Consider the following 22524-nt stretch of genomic DNA (forward strand, 5'->3'; position numbering starts at 1 on the left):
AGTCTAAACAGATAAACAATGAACACGTGTCTTCAGCATGCAAATACTGGGTTTGCTTAAGTCTTCCACTTTGATCAAGCTGTGAGTCATTTCTCAATGGACTGGATGCCAGTCAATCCAGAAGTTCAAGTCCATAGGCAAAATTTTACCCAGAAAAATGGAGAGCTGGCAAATAGTGCTCTCAATATGAAAATCCCACCCCTCCCTCTTCTCTAGCAAAGTTATCCATCTAATTCCCAGGAATCTTAGCTTCAAGGGACGCCACCATCTCGCACAGAAAGCCTCTCTAAAGTTATTATAAGAGAATCACAGAAGAGTTGATGTTGGCAGGGACTCCCAGAGGTCATCTAGTCCAACGTTGCTGCTCAAACAGGGTCACCCAGAGCCAGCTGCCAAAAAAACTTCTGAATATCTCCAAGGCCAGAGATACCACAACCTCTCTGAGCAACCTATGCCATATGCTTCCTTGTTCAGACAGAATCTCTTGTTTCAGTTTGTGCCCACTGCCAGTCACTGTCAGTCATAGAAATGAATTTGATTATTCACTTATTAATGCACTTAACATGACGGATGCAGAAATTAAAAAAAAAAAAAAGGAAAGTACTATTTATTGTTAGCTTTTAGTTTCTGTGCTATACTAGGCACAGATTAAAAATGCATGCTCTTATAGCAAAAAGCACACAAATACAAAATGCTATTACCGCTACTAAAATCTACTACAAATTGCTTCAATAATGGTGATAAATTCTCAAACACTTAACACAGTTTAGATTTTATAACTTGAAAACTTCTCAAAGAGTTTTTAATTAACATATTTAGATATTTTGGTGAGGACTGACTTCCACTCTTTTTTCCCTGCCTGCACCCAGACTCATTGTTAGTCAGGTCCATTAAAAAACAAACTAACAAAGTTAATCTTCATAAAATATGAGTTACTGTACCTTTATTCCAGGACAATGAGCAAAAAAAGCTTCTGGACTCTGAGAGTGATATAGTGCACCATGACCCACACAGCCCCAGGGAGCTCTGATGGTGAGGTTCCCACAATTAAACAGATCTCCAGAGCGGTAACGATATTTTGCTGCTTCATTAACAATCTGGGAAGATTTATAGACAAAAGTAATATTCAGTCCAGTACCTTTAGTTATGTGTCATTAAGCCTCTATAATACATGAGATGCAACTATATCATTTGCACCATGCATGTGATTCAAAGGACCAAATTAAAAGCAAAGGAATCCTGTAAGACAGTGGAAAGGCAAACCATTTCCAAGGCAAAGGAAGCAATAATGCAGTGTGTGTAAGTTAGATGCCTAGGCCTCGGGAGTTGCCATATAACCCAGTTGTTTCCCCATTCCCACAATGTCAATCAGCCCACTTTAAATCTGTAGTTTGTTTTGTGGACACATGGCCAACTGCAGCAGCATAGAAAAATGAGAGGTGGTGCTGGGAAGACACAGCTGACAAATTTAAGGCTGCTGAAGCCAACACACCCAGAAAACCAAAAATGAAAACAAAGAGACATTTGCTTCAAACCACATTTTTAATTTCCATTATTTAATGAGCCTTCAAACTGGCTTGGGTACCTTCCTGTTTACTTAAAGCATGCATAAATATTAGTAATACAGCTGTGGATATATTTGCAAATCTTAATTATTCAAACCAAGTATTAATGCCAACAGAAGAGTAATTTAAACAGTCACAAGAGTTCTTTTTACTTCTCTCAAATTTATTAGTACTAACCTGATCAAATGCTGGAAAAATGTAATCTGCAAACTGAATTTCTGCAATGGCTGTAGCACCCGTAACAGCAATTCCAATACCGAAGCCAACAATTCCTTGTTCACACAAGGGGGTGTTGAAAACTCTATCTTTACCTATTAAAATAAATAAATAAATAAATAAATAAATAAATAGCATTCCTTTAACACACTGTCATGGTTTAAGCTCAGCCAGCAAGTCAAAAACACAGCCCAGAAACATTCAAGTTATAAACAAGTCATCTGTAATTAAGCATATGGCTCTTTAGATGGGCTCTTTAGATGGGTGTAGGAACAATACACATCCATTACAGGTAAATGTACTTTCATTTTAATAGTAACAGCTCAGAGGAAGACAAGGAGAAACAAAATAAGAACAGCTTCTGTAACTTAAAATGCTCTGAATGCTTCAAAGAAAATCATTTGTTCTGATGAATATAGAGATAAGCACACATACCCTTCATGCTTATATGGGAGAAATAAAGACTACTTATAAGCATCTAAAATAAGCTTAGAATAAAAAGCAGTACCATTACTTCAATATTTTTCAGGCAGTCAAAATGCACTGTCCATACTCAAAGCAGATGGATCTACAAGAGCATCTGTATGAAAGTACACTGTCTCTTCCCCACACTCCACATAAACAATACTGTCTCAAACACAACCACAATATCCTCTACAAGACATGTTTACAATATTTGCCAGCTTTCTCCCTCGGCAGATAAGCAGGGGAACCTAGTTTATGCTATTAAATTTTCTGTTTAGAATATTGGGAAATAGACAGGAGATTTCTCTTGGAGTCCACTATGCATGAATATGCTAAGACTTCAAACTGGATGGGAAAAAAAGTGATCACAGTGCACACAAGTGGCTATGAAATAAATTAAGCAATAACTAAATAACCACCAAATAAAGAACTAAAAAGAAAACTAAAGTAATTGATTTATAATTATACAAGTTGTTACTATGAAGATTCCTAATTTCAATAGCTGCAAGTTAACAAACTAGAGAAAAGGAAGATAACAAAAGTTTTTAGAAAGGGATGATAAGAGGAGAACCACTGCCCACAGCAGTATTTACAATACACTAACGGAGACATGTTTTACAAATCTTTGAAGTACACCTCTTTCATCTTCACACATCACCCAGCACACCACTGTCACTGCTTATACCCTGTCCGCATGCTTTATATGGTGTTTTGAGTTTCCTGCTTCAAGGGTTACTTTGCTTTGGGTTGGGGTTTGGTTTTTTTTGTGGTTTTTGGTTAGGGTTGTTGGGGTTTTTTTTGGTTGGGTTTTGTTTCGGGGTTTTGTTTGGTCGCTAAGTTTGGAGGGGATTTTCTTTTTTTGAGATGTCATCAGTAATTAGTCTTTGGTTCTCCTTTTGCCTTACTCTCTTTCCCCTCCACCACGAACATGACAAAGACATCATTCATTTATGGCAAGTAAAAAAAAAAAAAGCCACACGCTAACACATGATACTACAGTCTGGTGGTGTCAGTGAGGCTACACAAACCAAGCCAAGTCCATAACTGTAGGACACTCTATGATTTTGCATACAGAACAGTAGAAACATTTTTCAAGCACCTTAAATATCACCTTTTAGAGGGGAAGTCCCATTTTCTCCGATTAGTCATTCCAAACTTCTATGACTTCTACTCATTTCTTACAAATCATTGTTTGAAACAAAAATCCCTGAGACAATACTTTTAAGATACATACACACTGGGCTGGTTTATGTTTAGAAATAAGTGTCCAAGAAACTTTAAATTTTTATGACAGAAGTCCTGCTATTGCTGCTGAAGAACAGAAATGTTACCACAGCTAGCTCAGAAATTAAAACTGAGTTCCAGATTAATAAAATTATTGCATAGCTTTTGAAAGAAAGTAGGATTTTGTTGTCTGGATGTCAAACACACCCCTATAAACAATGAAATGCAGCAAAGCACCTTGAAGATCACAGAACATTTTACAAGTAGAAAAATCTGCTAGCTCTCATTTCCCAGGTAAATGCGCAAGATGACCTCAGTAATTTCTAGATGTGGGCGATCTGTACTTTGTTCTCCATCTCTTGGAAGAGAAATAATAATCTCTACAGGTAGTGTACTCAAAGGTTATTCACACTGAAGATGGCATAGGAAGTAAGAATGGCAGCAACTTCACAGTGCTGCCACTTACTCTTGCTAGGCATTTATTTTACCAGGATGCTGCAGTAACAGTACTAGTTTGCATATTTCTATTCTTTCTTTACTAGTACTACCCATGCATCTGGCAATGTCACTACATAAAAACAGCCCAGCCCTGACAGGTTTTCATTCAAAGCAGCAGAAAGAGAGGATGCTCTGGGAGACCTAGAACTGGGGAAGATATTTACTGAAGATGGAACTTGTTTTCATGTCCTATAATTAAGTTATACTAAATTCTGACGCATATCAATTAATTAAAGCCCAAGGCACAACAAAAATGAGTTCAGAAAGGGTCACACAGAATCATCTTTTCCCTTAAGAGCAGACAAAAGGGGATTTCAGTCACATCAGTACCATGCTTCTCCCACCCAGAACAAGAAACTTTGCCTTTCAGGGCTATTTAGTCCCATTTCTACAGAATAAATAGAGCAGTAAACTAATCCATAGGATGGAGAAGGAAAATAATGCCATGCAAAGACAAAAGAACTTCCGTAACAATGAGAACACAATTATTTTTTAACCTAGAGAGCATACATACTGTGTAAATTGTTCTCATTCTTGAATGATGGCTGTAATCACAGTTCCCAAGCTATACAGTGTCCTCTGGTGTGCTCCCTCCATTGACAGGCACCATGGTCAATGAAAGAGGAACATAAACTGCCTATGCCAATGTATAGTTACCCCAGGCTTTACCACCACCTGTGAAGGTGAGGAAGCCCTGCAACCACAAGAGGAAGCAACCACAAGAGCTGTCCCTGTACTTTTATCCATCTGTAAGACTATTCTCACTTGACAAACCTCTCCTTCCCTCTTTTTTATTTAATTTAGGGTACCATGAATTACACATCTTGTTTTCTGTCTCTTTCACTGATGCATTTTTCAAATTAAAACATCTCAGATTTTAATAAACTAAAAATGTATTAACATTACCAAGACATATTGCTCTTTCCTACTTCTTAAAAGTCTATTGGCAGATCAATATATTCCATTTCATTTGATTACATTTTTATATAGGACATAAACAGCAAGGAAAACACTGAAAAAAAAATAAGACTACAGAAGAGACAGAATTAACAAAAAAAAAAATCTTAAATTCACAATAACTTTAAAAATATAGCATTTTATATTGAAATGAAAATATTAAATTGGCCCTTTTTTCCATCCATGTGCATTTCTATTTCATTAACACATACCACTTTACTGAAATACAGATAAGTCTGCTTTAAGACTCTACCAAATAGCCTACAAAATTTACTCTTAGCAGAGCAAAAAAGCTCAGACTGTTGAGAAGTGCCCTGAAGTCAGAGCGTACTAAGCACATCTAGCCTTATTCCTTATTAACAAGATTTTTCAGAGTACACTGAAATAGCCTTACAGATTGGTCCCATAAATAATTTTATTTCATCACGAAAAAATTAAATGTATTCAGTCCTGTAAAATGACCAATTTTAGATAATAATTAATAAAAACTTCAAAATCAATTCTTTAGTATCAATTTGGGGTAGACGAATTTAAAAAGCACAATAGTGTGCCACTCTGATTGAAAACATAAAATACACCCTACTAAAACTGCTGAAATACTACTGCAGTATTAAAGGCATCATGCTGTTACCAATGGACTATGATGAAGCAAATGAAGGGAGAATCAATAAAAGCAAACATGAATTACAACATGACACCTACAACAGGATCAGCTTGAAGCACCTAATTCGAACTTTTAGAACTAAAGGCACAATCCTGAAGTACTATGGCTTAAACAGTAAAAGGAAGAGACAAGTAACTGTGACTGAATGATATTTATTAGTGAGAAATGGCCTTGATTGCACATTTAAAACAATAATGCTAACACCCTTAAAAGCAAAACCTAGAGCACTTTACTATTCCCTAGATGGTGAAAAAAGTCTTGGGGTTTTCTACATAAAATCTAGCTCTTTAGGACAAAAAGATATGTAGATCATTGGGCTAAAACAAATCTATTAACTTCCCTGAACATTAAAAATTGTATGGCATGCCTTTAACATCTTACTGTTATTGGTACAGTATGAAAAACATTCAATATTTTGTTTGGTTTTAGTAATCACTGAACATTTAAAGGCATTAAGCCTATGTATTTCTATTTTATTTCACATTTTTTATTTTTCACATTTTTTCAAAATCTGAAAAAGGAAGTCAATTTTGATAAACTGCCGTTCACATCATCCCTTGCAAAGCATCTGAGTCAGATTTCAGCTGAAATCTGACTGCAGCAAGCAAATAACCCAGAGATACTTTGTCTTGCCATATTTCATTTCCGTAGCAATGAAGAAACATTTCCTAAAATGTACTCTTCTCCTATTACATGCATCAACCAAAACAATTACTTGCATCAGCAGCTCAAAACAAGCTACACAAACTCCACAAGGTGACTTGTCACTCCAAATGAAAGCAATACTTCCACATTATCTGAAACCAGGTGTGTCAGTCTCTGAAGAAAGATGTTATGCTCGTGTCCATTTCAATTAACCTGCCCAGCTTTATCAACATCCCTAGCTTCAGCCACCTGAACAGGCTGGTGCCCTTTTCCAAGCAGTGAGGGAAGCAATGTAGCAAACAGGGCTATGTGAAAAAAACACATAAAAGATGATTCTTCTCATCTTTCTATCCCAGTAACTCAGGAAGAAGATGTGTACATTAAGCAGGAGAGTAAATACACTAGAAGTATCACTGAATAAGGTAAACCGGACAAGATTAAAAGAAAAATGCACTATTTGATTAGAAACAATTTTTAAACAATTACTTCATCCTCCTCTGATCTATTTTTTAATTAAAAAAAAAAAAATTATCTCTCCAACTTTTGGAACAATGAGTTAAGTACCCTACAAAGGTTCAAATTACCACTAACCCTTTGCCTAAGGGGCAACAGCTTTAAGGCAGCCTTACAGTCATCTTCTTGCTCACCAGCAATAAAAAGTTTCATAGCAACCTAACAGAACATGTTTACAGACATACGTAGTTGATTATTGTGCATTAAGGTTTTGGCCTGCTTCATCTTTACTTTTTCCAAGCCATCAGGAAAAAAGTATTTCAGAGTTTGGTATCTGCAATGAATCATGTTCCTGTCTTAATTTAACTTCAAAAAGTTAAATGAGATATCCAAACAATATCAAACCCCCTGTAACATTAGCACACCACCCAAGGCTCCAACTCTGGGTAATTTTGCATCACTTTGAGTATACATTGAACAATTTGAGTAGTTTAAGGAGTACTGCTGGTGATCTAGCCAAAGGAAGGTGGTTTTCAGTTCATTTTTTATACATTTATACATCACTTGTATTAAAAAAAAAGACATTTTAGAAGATGTCGGTACTGAGTAGTATTAACAACACTCCTGGACAGCATTGTATTTGTGCCCATAATTTCTGTAATTTCCATTTAAAGCATCCACTAGAAGTCAACAGGAGAGTCCAAGAAGCTAAATACATTCTGTCCTCAACTGCAACAACGTGGATGCATGTAGAGAAACACAGGACTGAAAAGAAACTGATGTCCCAGCAGATTGGGCTCTTTGTTTCTCACTGGAGTACTTTGTGAAAATTCAAATAGAAATCACTGATTTTGAATCAGTCCTACCTTAAAAACCTGCTCTAATCCTACAGTATCTGGGATTCTTTCCCAGATGTGCATAGTCTCTCTCTCTGAAGGCATTCAAAACCCACCTGGACACATTCCTGCGTAACTTGCTCTAGGTGATCCTGCCTTGTCTGGGGAGTTGGATTAGATAATCTCCAGAGGTCCCTTCCAACCCTAGTAATTCTGTAGTCCACACAAGTCTACTAATTCAATACATTTAACATAATTTAACATATTCTATCCAGTATTCATACTTCCTTGGTACCACAATTCCTTTTAAGCCCTGTTTCACAATTGGTGACACATCATCTTTCATTTTTCTAACGCTATATGAGAGGGCAGGCATCAGAGGAAATAGTCTGGCTACAACTCAGCTCTTGTACAGCTCCTGGCTGAACACTAAAATGTTCTAGTAATTTCTTATTCATTTTAATCAATCTGTTCTGCCACTTCTATTGATATCATAGTCACAGTTCTTCAGCTTTTAAAAAAAGGGTGTGGAATGGGCACTGTTCCTCTGTAGTGAACATCTGTAAAAACACATTAGCTTTCCAGATTAATATATAAATTTCAAACCTACAAGTCCAAAGCAGAGCTTCTGTTTCACAGATACAGAGATGGTTTACCTCTTAATCTCGAACCCTTGCACACTAACGTGCCATGTCATTTAAAAAGCTGCTTTTTCCAGAGCTGCCCATGTTAAAATAGATCATTTCACCTACCTAGCAGATAAAAATTGTATGAAATGAAAAGGATTTCATCTGCAAGTAGCTTAAAACTCATGATGAATTTTACCTACTGTGTGTAAAATAACACAGTTTACAGAACTGAGCTTTACTCCCTTCCTGTTCTTTCCCAATTCTGTATCCTACAAGAGCTGTACAGACTGAGCTAAGACCATTTGTATATGCCAATACACTCACAGCAGACTTCAAGGATTCACCAATTCCTCTGGTGTAGATCAGAGCAGCCTATACAGCTGAGCAGCCAGGTCTCAACTCTCACTGAAGTCAATGTAAAAATTTACAAATCAAGTGCAATGAGTAGTGTCAATTGTAGGAGAAACATATACACACACACACAAAATTCATTATGTGGATGTTTCGAAAAGAATGACAACATTTAGTTACTTTGAATAAAATATTTGTTCAAGTTTTGTTTAATTGGCCACTAATTCTATGGCGGAATGCCATTATGTTTTCCTTAAATATTCCAAAAAGTCAAGTTATGGCAATTAAGATACATAAATTAGTTAATAATTCAGAAATCTGTGAGCCACCAAGCACAGGGTCAGCTAAAGCTGCTATCATACTCTACTCTGCAATCAATGACCCAACTTCATATTCTAGACAAAAGTTTTATAAAGGTCAAATCACTGATAAGTCTTTCTTACTCAGTTTCACTTGTTAACAGAAGTCTTAATAAAGCTTTATTTGGGGAGGAAAAAATAAAAATAAAATCACTTGCACAGAAGAAAGCACCCTTCTGAAGCACTAATCACCACAGTATTGCCCAAAAAAAAGGACACCTGTTCTGACAGGTAACTGGTAACAGGAATTCCTCAGGTTTATAATTTATTCCACTGACATAACCCATACTTCTGATGAGTACTTCAAATAAATTAGAAATTAAGAACAGCTGAAGGGCAATTTTTCCTTTCAAGTCTCCTCCAGTTACTAATTCCAAAGCATTCATACATTTGAATAGACACACATATTTGAACTAACAGTTCTAGCTCACAGTGTTCTCAACACGTCATTCTTTTACTCAAGAGAGTGCATTTTTTTTCCCCCGAGAGCTCCACAGATCCAAACTGCACTTTCACCTCCTCTTCTCCAAGATTGCCTGAGGTGAAAAGCATGTGTCCTGGGTTCAGCAGTAGCAGTCATGTTTCTCCTCCTTGGTAGCTGGTGTAGTGCAGTGTTTTGACTTTCGGCTCGGGAACAGAGCTGATAGAGATGTTTTGGTTTGGCCAAGGACTTTGTGAGCCTCATGCTCTGCCAGGGAGGAGGGGAAGCTGGGAGGAAGCAGAGACAGGACACCTGACCCAAACTGACCAAAGAGGTATTCCATACCACAGCACGTCATGCCCAGGATGTAACTGGGAGTTAGCCGGAAGGGCTGGGAGACTGCAGGGTTGGAGGAGGTATCGGTTGGAGCTTGGTGGGGCTTGGGGGGCGAGTTATCGGTCAGCGGGTGGTGAGGTGTTGTATTCTGTTCCCTTGTTATTTCCTTTATCATTATTATCATTGGTGGTAGCAGTAGTGATTTGTGTTATACCTTAGTTACTAAACTGTTCTTATCTCAACCCGTGGGAGTTGCATTCTTTTGATTCTCCTCTCCGTCCCTCCGAGAGCAGGGGGAGGGCAAGAAAGGGGGGGGAAGTGAGCGAACGAATTACCTGACTGGGTTTAAACCACGACAGTTCTTTTTTTTTATTGCATTCTCATTTAATCCTCATTCTCAAAGACCCTAAACAATCTCAGAGGCAGAAGAACTGCTAAGTATAAAGAAAATGTTAACATGGTTGGGGAGCAATGTCCTCCACTATCTACAAGTTCATATAATCTGCACAGTTACTGATTTGTGGGTTTGGAAAGGAATCTTGCTTTCTAGTAAAACTTAGTAAATTCTTAAAGTTGCTCACAGCATGAACATAACATTAAGCATTTACTCAACTGTCTATCTTATGGCCTCCTGGATGAGGGAAGACCCATGAATTTATTTATAAAGAGCTCTACCTTCCTAAAGCAAATAGGGAAAATTTGCTTTTTGACCCTCTCCTCCACTTCAGATTTCCTGACATGTATAACAAACTAGCATCCCATTGAAAGGTAAAGAAAAAAAAAACAGAAACATTAAAATGTATTATCTAATTATCTCCCTTTCTCAGAGAAGAAGTGGGAACAGTAAGGGTCAGGTAAGGTTGATGCAAAGCTTTGGCATAACTTCAAATGCTGATAAACTTGCATGTCATTTCATCCTTCCATCATGAAAAGCAGCCAAGCAGTAGTATAACCAAGGGAATATCAGATTCCGTTCAGGTACACAGTGAAAGAATGATGCAGAAAGGGAAACTGAGGAGGTAAGAGAAAAAAAACTAATTATGACAGTAGTCAAATGCTGGAACAAGCTGCCCAGTGAGGTTGCAAATGCTCCTTCTTTGGACATACTCATAACTCACCTGGACAAGACCACAAACAACCTAAACCAGCTCTATGCTGAGTACTGGTTTCCACCAGATGACCTTCAAGGTCTTTTCATTCCAACCCTTATGATTCTATGACTCATTAACAGTCCTAAACAGGGTTACATGCTGACTGCCCAAATTTTTTTATGTCTGTGCCTGTCCTGTTGATGGAAGCATTTCATGACATTGATAAAATAGAGCTGATTCAGCTCCACACTGCTAGAAAAGTATTCAATAAGCAGCTTACACCAAAGTGGCAGATCTGCTCACCAGAATCTTTTTACTGATGACGATGCAGGTAGCTCACTCCACACTGAATTCCTTCTGATCATCTGGCTCATATACCCAGTTGTATCAGCCTAAAGAAAAAAAGCGCAGTGCCTAACCACACCAAGGCATTCAAGTGTTACTCCAGCTGTGATTAATAACATTCCTTGTTCAACCACAAAAAAAACTGCTGTGTGAGAAGCATACTTACAGAAAAGCATAACTGACTTGTTCTTGGTGAAGCTACACCAGATGACAGAATGCTTACTTGCAAAGATATGCCTTAAAATCAACATCTACCAAAGTCTTATACGTTTATAAGTATAAATAAAGCTGATAAACAAGGCTAATATAAAGGGTATAAATAAAGCTGATATATTGTGCCTTGGTTAAGAGCCTTAGGTCCCCAACACTACATGACATGACAAGATATCCAACAGGAAAATATGTAACAGTTACCAAAGCTAAATAATACAAGGTGTTAATGAAAACCGTCCTGTAATAGGCCGGGTACACTATCTGGATGACAAACTGAGGAATGAGCAAAACTGTGTCAAATATGAGGCAGCCACTCAAACACTACTCGGTATGAGCAGTGTAGAAATACTTTCTAGGAAATTCGAAAGCATGTTGGATCTACCCTGAATGGTGAAACAACTGTTCAATAGCAAGGATATAATGGTGCTAAAGAAGTACATAGGAACAAAGTGCTGAATAAGCAGCAATCTGCAGAAATGAGAAACATTTCAAGAATCTCACTTGTAGCCATGTCAGCCCTTAATAATGCATGTATGAGAAAAATCAATCAATTGATCTATACTTGGGGCTCTATACAAGTGTGAAAACTCCTTACCAGGCTTTGAGGATTTAATGTTTCTACAAATCAGAAAAAAAAAAAAAAAAAAAAAGAAGAGATCTTTTATGATAAATGACTAGCATGTTATGTCAACATGGTCACTGGAAGATGGTTCTGAATCAAGTTTAACGAAGTTTAACCAGCTCCTCAGGGTGCTTCTGTTGCAAACCTGCTTAGGCAATTGACTGGACTTGGATAGTAGTCTTAGACTTGCCTTTTTTGACCCTTCTATATTTCTAGAAAATTACTTCCAAGAAAACTGAGAGTTCTACTCCGTATAAACAAGTCTGCAGCACCTTTTTTAACCAGAGTGATGATAATACACTCGTATCACTACACTCAGAGGTAGAAAAAACAGCAGACATGCTAAATTAGTGCCACTTGATGAGCACAAATGAAACAGAGCATACTGATCACAGGACTATCCAAAGAAATTGAGAATCACTAAATTCTACCTAAGCAACAGTAAAGGCCTTAAGACTGATATCTAAAACAAGGTAAACAACCTGTACTTGCAAACCTGGTATTAACACAGACTGCAAATACCTTACGTTCATTGATTCCATCTTGTGCCTTTAGTACATAAAGTTTCATCCTCCTTAACACTGTGTTACAAAATATTACTTTTACATGTTTCACTGCAAGTATTTTCTGAAGTGGAAAATTCCATTTGTAAAGTTCAGTGGCACATACTCTTTTGCCCAGCAATGAATCTTGAAATACCTTTAAAATGTGTTAGGACAAGCCCTGTACTGAGTATCAAGTTCTATACTGAAACTTACATCCTTTACCTTTCTCTCAAACAGGTTTACAATATATAAAAAGAAACATAATAAATATTAGTTAGTCCCAAAGAAATAAAACGTTGTCATACTAGGCACACTATCAGAACAATAAAAGAATAAAACAAAAACAAAAATCTATCTAGTTCTGACACCAACTGGTTTTTATCAGTATGCCACAGATACAAACAGTGTAACGGGACATTGTATGAAGTTCTCAACTTTTTTTTTTTTTCCTAGTTGTAATCTTAAGAATTGGCTATTTCAGATCAAAATGAACAAAATGTTCTATTGTGGAATGAGCCTGGAACATGTTTTACAGATGTTAGTGTTCAAAGACATTCATATAAATCAGAACAAAATCCAGATCTTGCCAATTGCTCTGGAAGAACCAGATAAGCAAGCTGCAGAATTCTCCGTCTTAAATCCATCCACAAAGAAACAAGGATAATCCAACTCCAGACTACTTATGTTTTCCTCAATCTGTACACAAGAACTAGTAATTTTTAACTCTGAATAAAACGTTCCACCCTCACCTTAAATCCACCATGTCAAAAATTCTGAGCTACTTTATTCTACCATGCGCAATACATTATAATGGACCAGCATCTGCATAGAAGAGGAAGCACAGTGCTTCTCCAACAAGCTTTCAGTCTGCTTCTGAAGCACTAAGCTTTCCTCTTTATTCAATAAACCCCTAGCACTTATTCCTGATGCTACTTTGTGCTGAGTTTCCTCTCCCTATAATAGCATATTCCTATGTTCTTAAAGCATGCAAAAGACTCCATGATTACTGATAAAAAATCTCAAAGAAAAAACCCAGTGTGTCTCCCCACTTGTTGAAGTTAATACCAACCCACTAATAACTCCTGGGAGGCAGAACACACTACCTTAATACACTGCATTTCAGGCCCCAACCAACCCATCCAAACTGTGCTCTTGTACTTCTTGCACTATAATGTTGGCACCAGAAGAACAAAGAACCTCCACTGACAGATCTTTGCTCCCTTGACAGTAACATGCTGTGAAGTCTCCACAATAAACAATTTCCTGGAATCATTAACAGAAGGGATTTATAATATAAACATTTTAAAGTATTTTATAGATTTTGATGCAAATTATTAGAAGAAGAAAGAAAAAAAAGAAAAAAGAAAAAACCAAACCACATTATCTCTACCAATATTAGCTCAGTTTCAAAAGGTTGGTTCCCCCACTATTTCATGCTACTAAAAGCCATCAGGACATTAAGCAGTTTTTGTAAGCACATCCAATCCTTGGCCAATAAATTTCGACAAATGCCATAACAACCTGGGGACAACCTTATGTTCTCACCCATGTTTTCCTCCATAGCCATTTCACTTAAACACAAAACTTGCCTTCAGGAGTTTTCTGCAGTTTAAGCTCATAAAATAACACTGTGTTCACGTAAGTACTTTTCTTCAAAGAATGACTACTGCAGTTTCAGAAAGGCTGATGTTTCTTGGGCATGGCTAGGTACAGCCATCTTCTGGTCAAATAAAGAAAAAAACCTGAATTATTTTACTATAAACAAATAACTCATTTACTGAGAATGAAGTGTTCCCTGAAAACACACAGGTGTTTACACCTCAGGCACAAAGTCTGCAGAATAACAACCAGGGATTACAGTGGATCAGACACTGTCAATAAGCACTACTGCTACAAAACAAGCTAGCATTATTGTGAGAAGTATCAATAGAAAGCTGTAAATAACAGGGATTTACTCAGTAAGACACAAAGTATCCAGTTTTGGATGGTCCATATCCAGCGGTGGCATCAAGCAGAGTCCAGAGAAAACTAACCAGTAATAAAAAATCTTCAAACCATAATAATAATCCTCCACTGGGACTGTGTGTGTAGGGAAGCCAGAGAATCTTGATCACTGAAGGCTAAGAAACAGCCTTTGCCAACTGTTCAAAACCATGCCCTGTACTTCAGAGCTCTAATTCTCTAAGGCAGGCAGAAAGTAGAGGAAAACAAATATGGAAGTGATAAATAAAATCATTTTTAAAGCATCCAGCTGATTGCTGATTGCTAACGTGACTAGGTCATTCTGACATTAGGTATTATTTTCTTGGTTTCATTTGCAGTTCGATCACTTGCTTTTTGATGCGTTGGAAATTTTCCACAGGGGAAATCTTGGACTCAACTTCTCCCACCCTCATGGGATTCAATACAAGCATTATTTCTTCTCTTGATTTTCCTTTTTTTTTTCCCCATGATTTTCCAGTTTGAAAGAAGATATCCTGGACAAACTGAACAAACACTAGTTACTGTTTACAATCTGCTCCCCATCTATTTCACACTTTTCGGGTTTTTTTTAAAATATGGGTTGAAAGAAAAAAAAAAATCCGACCAACTTTATCTACACCTCTAGCTGCATCAAAATAATACAGCATAGGAAGATTATTTATAAAACAAGCCTATATGCTTGAACAGAATAGGGCAAGAAAGCAATAAAACTTCAAGTTACTTTTTTGTACTTAACTGCACCCTTTCTACTCCATGTAAGGAAACCTATTTTAGATGCTTACTCCTCATTTACTACTGTCTGCAAGTATGAATGTCTCTAACCATTCAGAATTACCTGAAAGGAAATGATCTGAGATTTATTTTGTTTTATCCTACATATAAGAATGCTTGCTCTTACTGAGTTTCACTTTATGAATTGTCCACCTGGAAAAGAAGCAATTACTGGCTGCATGGCAGTTAATGGAAAAGGACTTGGGGACTAAAGCATGCCACAAACTGACGTTTAACACCATACTGCTAATATAGGCAGCAAACATCACTGCAGAACATATTAGCAATGTTACACAGAAACCTTATAAAAACCATTTTGTTCTAATTGACTTTGTATGAGAGTACCATAAGCTGCTGTGGGCAGTACACGTCTGTAAGCACTGACAAACAGAGGACAGCAATAAAAGAGACCAACAGAAAAGCTAAAAGAAACCAGAACAGACAAAAATAAAAGCCATGACTGAAAGGCCAACCAGTAATGGAACGTTAATGCAGAAAAGAGGAAATCTATCTTCCTCTTGTTCACTCTGCTATCACACAGAAGATCCCAAACAGTGACAAATGAATCACATGAGCAAAAGACAAAACCCTTCCAAAATGTTTCAAAAGACCAACTGCTGTCAAAATTCTTTCTGCTGCATCTTTACAGAGATCAGCTTTGATACCTTAGCCAACTCTTTTGGGAGTAAGTTCAAAACTCCCCAGGGACAGAACTGAGGACAAGTGTCTTCTGCCCTGGGCAAGCACTTACTTCTGGTGGGAAACATGACAGTGGCATTTTCCAGGAACTGAGAGAATCTTTGAAATAAAGATTTCCATTGAAAGCATTCACATTCTAGCCATATTTTCAAATAGCTGCAAATGAACTAAAATGGCATTATCCAAGACGTCTCTACTGAAAAGTAAAAAACAAAAATCTCACTTAAAAAAAAAATCCAATAGCTCAAAAACTTATAAGGTAATCTAATCAAGCATCCAAATCTAACTTAAGCAGACACCTAGACTCCCTTGGTCTCAAACAGAAAGACATGCCATGAAACAGAAATGGAGGCTGCTGTATGATAGGGGATCAAGTGCACACTCAGTAAGTTTGCAGGCAACACCAAGTTGGGTGGGAGTGTTGATCTGCTTGAGGGTAGGAAGGCTTTACAGAGAGATATAGACAGGCTGGACCAATGAGCCAAGGCCAAAGGTATGAGGCTCAAGAAGGCAAAATGCTGGTTCCTGCACTTAGAATCACAGAATCATAAAATAGTTAGGGTTGGAAAGGACCTTAAGATCATCTAGTTCCAACAACCCCGTGCAATGTTACAGGCTTGGGGAAGAGTGGCTGGAGAGCTGCCTGGTAGCAAAGGACCTGGGGATGCTGACTGCCAGTCGGTTGAACATGAGCCAGCTTGCTCCCAGGTGGACAAGCAGGCCAAAGGCATCCTGGCTTGTATCAGAGATAGCGTAGCCCGCAGGACTAGGGAAGTGACTGGAGTAAGAAACATGAAAAGCTCTAATGAACTCTAAACATCACATATACAAAAACAGTTCCTAAAATAAACTACAATCTGCCTAGTTAAAGAGATACAAGGCTCAAACACTATTCCTGTTGTAAGGGGAAACTGCTGGTTCCCTGGCTATTCAAACTTGCTTGAAATCTTAGCAACATGAAAAACTAAGCTTTAGTCCTTCATGTTTCCTTACTAGGTCAACTTTCCTCTCTATAGTGCAAACTTTGGCAAGAATAGTAACTTTTCAGCATCTGAGTGAAACGTAGCTTGACTGAAACACACTATCCAAACACATACATACACATTCGTGCACCTATAGTATTATCTGCATGTAATTGGTAAGACCTACAAACAGCTGTAATATTGGAAAGCCTATACATAAATAACTGTTAGCACAGAGACATGAATTACTAAAGATGTGTATCACTTTTTGACATGATAACAAGCATGGGCAGTAACTCAATCTAAGATTCCAATTTTTAAAATTAATTCAATTACTCCAATTCTTCTGAGTTTGGTTTCTATCACATACCCAAATCTCATCTATAAAAGTGAACACAAACAAATAAACTCAGTCTCTCCAAAACACTGTTATAGGGAAAGACCTACCAAGCCAATCTCACTTCTGTTGGATCCTCAGAGTCCTGAGAAAAGACTGCTCCTATTCCACATTCTCAGAATATTAAGCTTTGAAATAGTCATAAAGCTCTTGATCTTTATGCTCGCTAAGAAAAGGTTTTTGACATTGCAATAAGTGCACATTAGAGCCTCCCTTCAAGCATATACCAGAATAATATTAAAGATACGTCTTGACTAAGGCAGATGACTACACAGAGGCACTTTTAGGTAAGGAAGTCCTCAAGGACTGTTTGGAGAATGTCAGATTATTCAAAAACAAACAAACAAAAAAAAAAACCCATACAAGAAAAAAAAAAAAAGAAAAAAATGCAAAACTACACTTGCTCTGTCATTCTTCCAAGTAGCCTTTATTGTCAATCACTATTTCTGCTATTCTCATTTCTCAGGCTTTCCTTCTGCCCACTTTCTCCATTTTTACCTTATCCTCTGGCATTTTTTCTCCCTTTTCTTTACCTCCTGTCATCTAATCCCTAACTCTGATTTCCTCTCTATTTTTGTCATGTGGACGATACTGATCTTTACATGCTGCAACTTTATTTCACACTTCAGGCTAGAGCAATAGGACATGTAGTCACACTCCAACATCACTGTTTCAAATACATTTGCAGACTCAAAGACAAATGTACAAGCTATTTCATTCAGATAGCATTTTCTTCAAAAGTACAGTAGACAAGGAAGCAGACTATCAATCCTGCAGTTTACGTCTGCTACAGACACAGGACACATCTCCAGACAGCAGAACTGTGGAATGGCAGACACTTATTACTTCAATAAAGATACTCTACAGGTTAGAGTATGCAACCTCCGCAAAATGGTGTCAACCAAAAACCTGGCAGGGGGTGATGGAGAAGGAGACAAGAAATAAAACAAAAATATGCTTTCCAGTTTGCAAGAGCAGAGAGAGGGGACAAAGGAAAAAGACTGTACAAGATTTATTTCCCTTCCCTTATCCAAAAGTAACTCTCCACATAAAAACATCAGGGACTCTACTCATTTTCAGGATGGAGAATTATACAGCAATGGATTTCTAAGCATTCAGTTAATGCAAAGGGATCATGAGCAGCAAAGCAATGCCAGAAAAGAATGGAATTGCCCATTTCCTATACACCAGATGTACAGGAAGAAACATACTAACCTAAGTCATGGCTAGTGTGCAAAATAAACTTCCGCATACTGATGTGTTTACACATGATTCCTCAACTAAACATTTTCAAACAAAATCCAGTCAGCATGTCAAAAATTAATCCGATCAAATATTAGGTATTATTTCCTCACAAGGTCAATGAGCCTTTTTTCACTTAGTAGTATAGGCCTCTATCTGTGTTTATATTACAACACTACTCTACACTCAGGCTTAAATTGCCTTCCTGGCAAAAAATAAATAAATAAATAAATAAAAAGGGTTTAGATTTGATGACAGATGGATTCTAAAAGCAAATTTCTTCTCTATCTCCCCAGACACTCCAGTAACAGTCTGGATAGCAACCAACATCTCTATAGTACTGAGTATTAACATCCTAACTTCTCCCTACTATAATATTAGGTGATATTTAGACCTTGACCTCTATAAAAGTGTTTGAAAAGGGACTATCCGTTTGTATCAAAATAGCTATTTATAGGCATAGACTGCCACCTAGTGATTTTTATTACCTGTGGGGAGTAAAAAAAAGAGAAGAACAGACCACCAACCTTCCTCTTCCAGGAGAAAAGAGAAAAAAATAATAATTCCTTCATATTTTATATGAACATATAGAAACAATGTTATATCACTTATCTCCTGTTATTATTATTTTGATGGTAAATGCAGGAGGGGAATGAGGAAAGAAGAGTCAGTAAGTGTATGTTATCTTCCTCATACAGGTAAGATCCACGACATTGCTTGTTCATCTATTCCTTCTGGAATTCCTCCTCATTTTACATGGACTCTTAGCTTTTGCATAAAACAAGTGTTGCATTCAGACCTTATTTAATCTCTAGGACAACACTTACATGGACAGCCACTCCTCTCTCAAAACTTTGGATTCCTTCAGTTTTTGCATTTTGTCTTTCCTGGTTCTTCTCAGTATTGTAATTGCATTTTCAGTACATTCTCTAGTTCGGCTTTACCATTCCCTTTTCAGCCACTGCAGCTTTCTACTGGATTTTGCTATTCGTGAAGAAGCCAAGTTACCTGTGTCATCTGACCTGCCTTAAAGCTGAATTACCATTATATAAATAACCCTTAAACTGATGTTACCTTCAGGGTTCTCTGTCCAAACTTGTATTTCAGATAACTGCTTTCATTTACTTCTGGCCATCTAATTAGCAGCATAAGAACTCTTTGTTTTTTCTTTCATGCCTTCTCCATGCCCTTCTCTCTCAAACACTATCAGCATCTTCAGTTCACTTCTCATCCAGACCTAAATCTCAGAATCTGCAGGACAAATGGATCTTAGGAAGATCTTTCTGTAATGAATCTGTAAGACAAACTTGTTTTTATTTGAGTAAGAAACCAGCAAAACCTTTTCAAATTTCTCCTCATCTAGCTAACACACTTTCCTCTATCAAACATAATCTTTGCAATGCTCTGAATGAATATGAGGAGACAGTTCTGTACCTTGTTAATTTGATCTTACCAGCACTTTATGTACCCACCCACTGTATTTTACAGTCACATGAAACAAGAGCATTTCTTAGCTTTTGCTTATCAAATCTATCCTCTTATTTAACATAAAGAGGTCAGTACCCCTTTTTTATAAATAGCAATACTAGCTTTCATTAGCCCTTGTTCAATGTTCATCTAAGTACTTCTACAATTTCTCATGTTACCTCTCATAAAGTTCTTTCCAAATATCCCCAAAGTCATTTTATGAATGATTTATCTTATTAAAAGATCTTACTAAAATCCTTTGTTGTTATACCCACAAAATAAACCTGATTCTAGCTAAACTGCTGATAGGCTGTAACTGTTGCTTATCATACTGACTAACTCAGTGTAAATAGTTCTTTGTACATCTCAACAGTAGCCTGTGCAAACTGGGGCATAGGCTATCACAGAGACTTTGAACAGCACTTTTGAATACACCATCAATAAAAAGTTATAAAGGAATTAAATAATGTCTGTCCTTCATTCCAATATTATATTACTTTCTTACGTTAAAGAAAACCAACAAATTACCCTCAAAGCAACAGCCTAACAATATAAAATTTATTCCTTTTGTCTTTTAAAGTAGAATTACAGAACTCTTAACCTCAACATGCAGCGCTAATGATCGTTGCTAATAAAAGTCACAACCAAACTATTTGAATATTAACATATAAAACAGAGCGTGAGAAAACATCTATATAATAACTGAGGCAGAAAAAAAATACAACAATGTGATTATGTTTTTAAACCATCTTAAAAGTGTAGCCTTTCTCCTCTCCCTTTTATGGGTCACTCCAAAAGAAAGATGTGGATCATGGTGATCTCCAAGCTGGCAGTAACTCATGTCCTCCAGAGTTTAAATCTGTTTTAATGTAATTCTTTCACTTCTTGACAGATGGGACAAAAAACATCACCCTGTATCATTGCTAAGAGGCTTTAATTTGATTACAGTAATTACATGGGGCCACATTATGAATATCCGGTCCAACTGCAGTTTAAAAAAAATACAAAGTTACGTTGGTAAAGTTAGTTGAATAATGATAAAACTCCAGAAATTATGTCAGCAAGTTTTGAAAGCTTTGAAAGCTTACATAACTGCCAATACATTCAAAATTTTTCTCTTTCCAAGGACAGAAAGGAAAACAGAAGTTCATTTACAGGGCTTCTCTCCCACATGTTCTTCTCTTATCCCACAAACCACAGAGGGGTACAAAAGAACAAACAGGCTAATATCAAAATGCCAGATTTAAAAGTTAATTTACCATATTTGTCGCGCAAGCCAACTGTACACCTGAAGACTCCACCGAAGGCCACATCTTCACCAAATATTACTGAAAAATAAGAACAGTAGAGGAGGCTAATGTTACTCCAATGCATCTCACTTTTAATGAACTTGTTTCAAAGGTTTTTGAGACACTAACATAAGACCAGCACAACTCTCAGTATTCAAACTACTAACCTTACAGTGCAGGTGATGTAGCCAATAAAGTATTATCTCTAAAAGTAACTGCCCTTAAAATTTGCTTCAAATCAACTAATCTTGGGCTTGTTTATTTTTCCTTTGAATTTATGGAATAATGATGTTTAATTTTTCTTAATACAGTGTTGTTATTTGATTCACAGAAATAAGTATTACCCATTTCAATTTTTTTTTAAGCATGTAAGAGATGTGCAGCAGTACCACCAATAGCAGTTTGCATGAACTGGGATCAGTTCTGATAATTCCCAAATCCCTCGATATCCTAGATATTCTAAAGGGAAAAAAAAGAATAAATTAGACTCCTTACCCTTCAAATATTATTTTTGTTTAAATACATTTCTGGTGGGAGGCACTAAAAGGGGCTAACACACTTCTGAAAATGTAAATGACACCACTTAAAGAAAAACAACTTGTATAATGATGTAAAAAACAATGCAGTCATGGAGTATATGACTGAAGTGTGCCCCATTCATTTTTAATATTAATTTGTTTCAGGGTTTATGTATTTAAAATCTTTGTAAGGCCTTTCCATGACCACGTGACTACTCACTTTTGAGCCAGCTGACATAAAAAAAAGAAAATCCTATTTAAGGGTGATATCAGCAAATTTGCCTGGATTTAGCAATTCTGGTCAGCTGCTGAAAATATTTTCCTGGACAGATTCCCATTCGCATCAAAACAAATATGAGGATTTCCACTAGTTAAACAAAAGTTGATCAATTCCAATGTAACTAAAAACATATGAAGAACATGCTTTCTATTGCATGAAATACTCATTAATTCAGTAAGCAGGGTGATACTGACAACTGACAAGGCTGGACTGCAGAACTCCAACATGGTCTTGCAAAGAGCTTTGCAAAGATCTAACCTGGGAAAGCTGAGGAACAAGACTGGAACCTCAGAGTGACTAAAGGGCTAAGGATTATACATGAGTTTAGATTCATAGAATCATAAAATAGTTAGGGTTGGAAAGGACCTAAAGATCATAGAGTACCAACCCCCCTGCCATGGGCAGGGACACCTCACACTAAACCATGAACTCAAGGATTCATCCAACCTGGCCTTGAACACTGCCAGGGATGGAGCATTCA

General features: G+C 37.0%; 1 protein-coding gene across 4 annotated transcripts in view; it reads right to left on the reverse strand.

Annotated features, from left to right (window-relative positions):
- The window catches only part of BCKDHB (branched chain keto acid dehydrogenase E1 subunit beta), a 117027-nt gene that overhangs the window by 89119 nt on the left and 5384 nt on the right, over positions 1-22524 (reverse strand). For all 4 annotated transcript variants that reach the window (XR_009744582.1, XM_061460418.1, XM_061460419.1 and 1 more), the window contains exons 3-5: positions 21216-21284; positions 1743-1876; positions 942-1097 (exon numbers count right to left, since the gene is read on the reverse strand). Coding sequence is in view for 3 of the 4 variants with exons in the window: in XM_061460418.1 (XP_061316402.1) it covers positions 942-1097; positions 1743-1876; positions 21216-21284 (359 nt within the window). In the remaining variant the exon portion in view is untranslated. The remainder of the gene's footprint in view (positions 1-941; positions 1098-1742; positions 1877-21215; positions 21285-22524) is intronic.

Source organism: Pezoporus flaviventris, unplaced genomic scaffold (genome assembly GCF_033815535.1).
Source record: "Pezoporus flaviventris isolate CSIRO_AGI_PZ_B2104156 unplaced genomic scaffold, CSIRO_AGI_Pfla_v1 ptg000031l, whole genome shotgun sequence".
Taxonomy (NCBI): Eukaryota; Metazoa; Chordata; class Aves; order Psittaciformes; family Psittacidae; genus Pezoporus; species Pezoporus flaviventris.